The 6,000-nt window shown below is 36.8% G+C and overlaps 1 protein-coding gene across 1 annotated transcript in view; it reads left to right on the top strand.

The window, feature by feature from the left end:
* Positions 1–10: 10 nt before the first annotated feature.
* Tis11 (Tis11 zinc finger protein) overlaps positions 11–6,000 on the top strand; it is a 29,269-nt gene continuing 23,279 nt past the window's right edge. Inside the window, exon 1 of the mRNA XM_018518662.1 lies at positions 11–237. Coding sequence (XP_018374164.1) covers positions 178–237 — 60 coding nt within the window. The 5' untranslated portion in view covers positions 11–177. The remainder of the gene's footprint in view (positions 238–6,000) is intronic.

Genomic DNA, 6,000 nt, shown 5'->3' with positions numbered 1-6,000 from the left:
CCCCCCCCCCCCCCCCCCTCTCTCCCTTCCGCTGACCGTCAACGCCGACTGTTCGACCTGCGCTACCAAACATTTTTCGCGCCCGAGGGACGAGTGGCAGAAGGAGGGAAAGATCGGAAGGAAGGCGGACAACGGGCTCCAGATACTAAGTGTGTTTTTGTGCGACAACCGAGGACCATGTCGACCGCCGTCATGAGTAATACTTCCATGTTCGAGTGCGGCGAGCATCTCTTTAAGGTAAGGACTCCTGCTCTGGCTTGTCTCTACGGATGTAGATTCACTTTAATCTTGGTTCAACTTGCTTGTTCTTTTTTTCTAGTAGACGCTGGAAATTAGAAAAGGATAAAGAGTAAATTAAACTGAGATTAAAGTTCATCTACAATATCGGTAAAAATGTGTACATTCGTCGATTTATCTCTGCTGCCGTCGTGTATAATTAAGCCTGCGGCAAACGGTGTGATTTTTCCTCTTGGTTTACTTGTGATTTAGTAAATTACTAGAATTGCATCAGAACTTGGAATTTATAGTACCTAATTTATTAAATCGCGCAAGCAATCCAGCAAGAAAAATCGCGCCGTCTGCCGCAGGCTTTGTTTATTTAAATATCGTACACGACGTTCTCTTCGAATCTTCTGCATCGTTTAAATTTTTACTGATAAGACGTATCGATAAGTAAATATTTCTTGCCGATTATATTTAGAAAAATGCGATGTTCGACATCGCATATCGTACATAAAATACACAAAGGACAGGGACGACATTTCGTCACGCTTGAATCTCGCGTATTGTTAAGTAAACAAATCTTAACCCCCGAAGGGTATTGTCATATTTTGCGATACTAATAAGTACTGTACGGAATTCCGCATCAAACTTTTTTTTCCAGAATTTTCTGACCTGTTCTTTGCTCGGTCCCATATGCCTTTCCATTCGAGACCGGATATGCACAGGTAGATTTTTCTACTCCAGTCAGGTATACGTAGAACGGACAATAAATGCGAGTTTTTGCTTTTGCTCGCATTCGATCCAATTGGTTCGTATCGCGAAACGGCTAAGGTTGCACCAACGTTACTTTAGGCCTCTTCTTTTTGGCTGAACTTTTGCAGTTTATTTTTCTTCCTCTTCTTTCCTGCGGGAGAAAAGGAAGAAAGATGAACAATGCAAAAGTTCAGTCAAAAAGAACAGGCCTTTTGACTTTAAGCAAAGTTTAAATCTCTCTCTCTCTCTCTCTCTCTCTCTCTCTCTCTCTCTCTCTCTCTTTCTCTGTCTCTCTTTTGCTTTAAAATGAGACAGAGAGTTTTAAGTCTTGCTTAAAGTCAAAGTAATATTGGTACAACCGAGTCTAAATTCTATAGAATTTATTCGAATAAACTATCTCGCGTTCGTTTATTCACGTCTATAGTCACTGTGAAGAGAAAAAAACTGGAAGAAAAAGAGGAGCGATTAGCTTACTGTTAGCTTTATTCTGTAAACTCACAAGCTTGTTCTTTAGAAATCACAAAGTAGAATTTTCGAAATAGGCTCTTAAAGTGGTCACTTTCCATGGCATGCCAACAATGTTTGAGGATTAATTCATTTGTTTCCGAAAACTCGAAGATCTTCGAATTTATCAAATACCACATACGTATACATTGTATACAGATCGTGAGTTCTCGCAAGTTCTCCATCCTTCTCTTTGTATGTGTGAGATCAAAGGGCCGATCAATCCATTCTGTCCGTATAATTACGAACTCGTTCTTTTAGTGCTTTATTTTTGCTAGAAATTATTTTACGCGATAAGGGTCGAAGATAACGTTGCCGCCGGGTGGATATTAAAATCCTCGATCGTATCGTTTCGAGGTCGGTCTTCCGCGATCGAATCTCTTTCCACGTTGCATCGTCATTCGCGTTTGCCGATCCTTCCAAGAAGACGATCGAGCACGAACATGATCGCGACACGCGTGATTCAAAGGGTCTGTTTTTTTTATTCTTACACTAAAATGTCCTACAACTTTTTTCTCACTTTAGCCAAATATCAAATATACGTAAACAGTTAAGTCAGTGACTTCTTTTTACTTTTTTTTTAAATTTGACTTATTTTTCGATATAGTTTTCTGTTTAAAAGTCACTGATTCATCAAGCTGCCCACGGCTAGGGCAACAAACGTGTATACTAATTCAGCTAAAAAAAAAAAACAGACCTAAGATCTCCCAAGAACTCACGCTGTATAACGCGAGATAGCGTGGGCATACGAGCGGGAAAAATATCAGGCAACGCAGGCGAGTGGATTGAGAGTGGAGAACCTTAGGAGCACCAACATGCGTCTACATTTATGTAGCTAATGGAGCTACGTCTGTAACAGCAAGAAAATAACGACATTTAGAAAGCGAAAGAAATTTTCTCCGAGATATCGGCAGGTGCATCGAGATTTCAAACGCGACGTTTATCGATCGCAGACGTTTCTTGATGTTTATTTTATATATATAAAATAAACACACCCACATACATACATTATATATATAATATACACGACATATATATATATATAATATACACAAACATGTATATATATATATATATATACATACATACAACGATATTTATTCTCGTGATATCGTCGATATCTTGCGACGCGTCATCGATGTGGTCGACAATTGTAGAACATTATCAGTTGAAGGAAAACGTTAAAGTATCTTTGATAAAGAAAACCTTGTAGGTGATAATTTACAAATTTCTAAATCGGGGACCGTAGTTGATTAATCACAAATATGTACATTTCTTATCGATACTGAAGTCATTATCGGAATTGTTTTTCTAAATTAACTAAATAGACGATATATTTCAATTACAGTATATTCCTGTATAATCTATTTGAAAATTCTCGTTTATCAATTTACTGCCGTTATCTTGTCCAGATATATACATAATCTGGAAATATCAATATTTTTAACCGATATACATATCGATCGTTTTCTTTATCTAATGTATAATACGATACGATACAAGGATATTTTCGAGCGTTTACTTTGTTAGTTAAACATTTTTCCATCGTGGATGAATTAAATCAAATATTATTCTTAATTACAAAATTTTAATATTTTTAACATAGTTTACACGTTTGACTTTTAAATTGCTATTTGGAATGTAGCACATATCGTTTGATCGGAACTTGATTTGCGAAATTTGCAAACATTGATTACGTAGTAACTGTAGTTCAGCGAGATCAAAACCAAATCGGTAGTCGAATATGTGTTAATAGTAATCGATGCCAGTCACGCGGCTTATTCTTTATTTCGTCGATAGGTCGAAAGGCCTTTATCATTTGGACGGGCGGTCGCTCATTTTCGCACGATGTAAATAAAAGGCCCGTCGCGAGTCGAGCTGGAGACTCTCACCTTAGAGAGAACTAGGCACAACACTCTCTTTGGTTTCTCCTCCGAGTGAGTTTCTCTGTGTGACGCTAGTCTAGCTTCTCTTCAAATCTCACGCGACATCGTGATTTTAAGAAGAAATGTGAAGTAGAGCTCATTTTCAATGTTTAATCGCTCTGATATGTATCGACATGATATTACCGATGGTAGAAAGACATAACAGTAGCAACTATACAAGTTTTATGTGTACTCTTTAAAATCTTTGGAGTGGAATCTAATGCTAAAGAATGACAAAGAGTGACTATTGAGCCAGTGTTAAAAAAGAGTAGCCCAATTGTCAATTTTTAAGAGTGAGATTTTACTCTTTACTGTAGAATTAATGTAAAATAGTTGAATAAAGTTCTTGCATTTACTTATGTTTTATACATTAATTTTACACATAAAACTGTATAGTTGTCACCTTTATGGTTGCTGCCATTATGTTTTTTTCCGAGGGCGGATGACTTGTCTTCACGAAAATTCCGATTTAACGATCGAAATACTGTTGTTTTAAACATTTTTATCATATTCATTTATCTATATGCCAAAAGATTGTTGATATCCACGGATTAACAATAAATGATAAATTATCTCTGGATTTCTTTAAACTAAGCTTAAACTAATTCCTTAAATTAAACTCCTTCGCTAAACACATTTGTGTAAAATGTGTTCTAAAGTTGAGCATAAAAGGAGCATTGAATCAGCATCTGAAGAACTTTTGTTTCTTCTGTAATAAACTCCTTTTGGTAGAGGAAGTTCCGCTTAAGTGATTGTGTCGGGTTTCTGTCTTCTAATTAGAAATGCTTATAAAGTTATAGACTCCTTGACATATGTTTCATGACTCCGTCATATTCATTAAGTTCAGATTATATATTGCAACTCATTGCATCTCTCAGTTAATCTATTTAGAGTACGTGATTATTTATTTATATAAAGCTCTACGTTTTTCAATTCGATTTTCAAAATCCAAAGCATTAATTATTAATTTCGCTTACCCAAGAGAGGGAATCTCAGAATGCCAGAACGCAAAAGGGAAACAAAGTATAAGAAACAAGATGATACGAAGATAATAAAATGTAAATATAGTAAACGTGCGGCACGTAGTAGAAGCGCGATTATCGCGCGGACAGAAAAACCAATATTTCGTTACTCGATAATCTTTTCTTCTTCCGCTTCGTGGAGAACAATTCATAACGATCGTTCTTCATTAGAGACGTGTTATTTTCCTATTTGATTGCGTCTCGATTCTTCTCTCGCGAAAAGGTGCGATCGACATCGCACGTGTCGCAGCGAGAATTCGCGCGCTATTCTCTACGCGAATTGCGCTGGTACTCGATGGTACCGCTTACGCGCGCGAGTGTATTGGTGCGTTGAATTAACAAATGCATTCTCTCTCTCTCTCTCTCTCTCTCTCTCTCTCTCTTGCTCTCGCGGTTCCGTTCTTACCTCACACTCTCGATTGCACCGTCGTGCAACATGACAGAGACAGAAAGGCGTATTTATTATGCATCCCGCACGGCGCAGTGTTCCCCTCGAGCGCTCTGACGAATACATGTGAATATTTACTCGGAAAAACTCGCGTGCACATTAACAGCGACGAGACATTAAACGAGACTTGGATCTCTGACGGGACAAAGCAAATATGTCGTCAACGAGCAGTATGCGAGCCATATTTATAAAGCGTAATTTTACTAATGAAAAGGAAAGAAGTGACGTCTGGCAATATGGCGCTTCTTACGATCAAGATTACTACTCTTTCTCGACATAAACGGTATACTGGAACTTTTTTTTTTTTTCGCGAACCTGTAAGACTTTCTAAATATTTCTCATTCCGTGTACAGGTAGGCTTTAAATAAATGTCATTTAGTTTATGAAGTCGTAATATTTATTAAAGGGAAAATGTATTGTTTGTGCCAAGTATGAGATTGTTGCTTTTTATATCGCAAATGACTTTTGTATCCACGTCAAAAATAGCCTGTCGAAATCGTATTCTGCTCCTTTATTTGTTTTCGAGTTTCACGTGTCAAACGGATGACGCGATTTGTTTTCATGTGTCTCTGTGTGGTTTTGCGTGTATTTACGCGGATTTCCTCGATGTGACCTTGACAGGATTGTTCGCTATCTCGTTCGTCACAAGCTATTGTGTGAAATTCTCACAATACGTCGTTTTCTTCGATATCGAACGTGGTGCTCTGATAATTATTAAGATATATAGTAATGAAATGATTACGATTAACATCAAGATTTTTTTCGATATGCTCAAAGAAATTTTTATAGATTGGAAAGATATAAAATAATTTTTGTATTATGATATTGTCAAATATTGTTTCGATTTATACATACAGAGTATATATTGATTTATTTGTTTGTAATTAAAATGATGTAACTTAACGTGATACGCAAAATCGAATAGACAAGCACATGATAAATGGAACGAGTAAAAGGAATTTTAAAATGTTACCGCATATATTATTTAATTAATATTCGATTATTAAACAATGTGACGTATATTGCGAAAGAAGAGTGATTACGATCTCTCTGTAAACATCATTTTCATCCGTTGTTTATCCTTCGCTCGTCCATTACAGAGAATAATACAAGGATACGCGATTGC

This window comes from Trachymyrmex cornetzi, unplaced genomic scaffold, assembly GCF_001594075.2.
Source record: "Trachymyrmex cornetzi isolate Tcor2-1 unplaced genomic scaffold, Tcor1.1 scaffold78, whole genome shotgun sequence".
NCBI classification, from domain to species: Eukaryota; Metazoa; Arthropoda; class Insecta; order Hymenoptera; family Formicidae; genus Trachymyrmex; species Trachymyrmex cornetzi.
The sequence above is the reverse complement of the archived record's forward strand: the minus strand, read 5'-3'. Positions and strand labels throughout refer to the sequence as shown.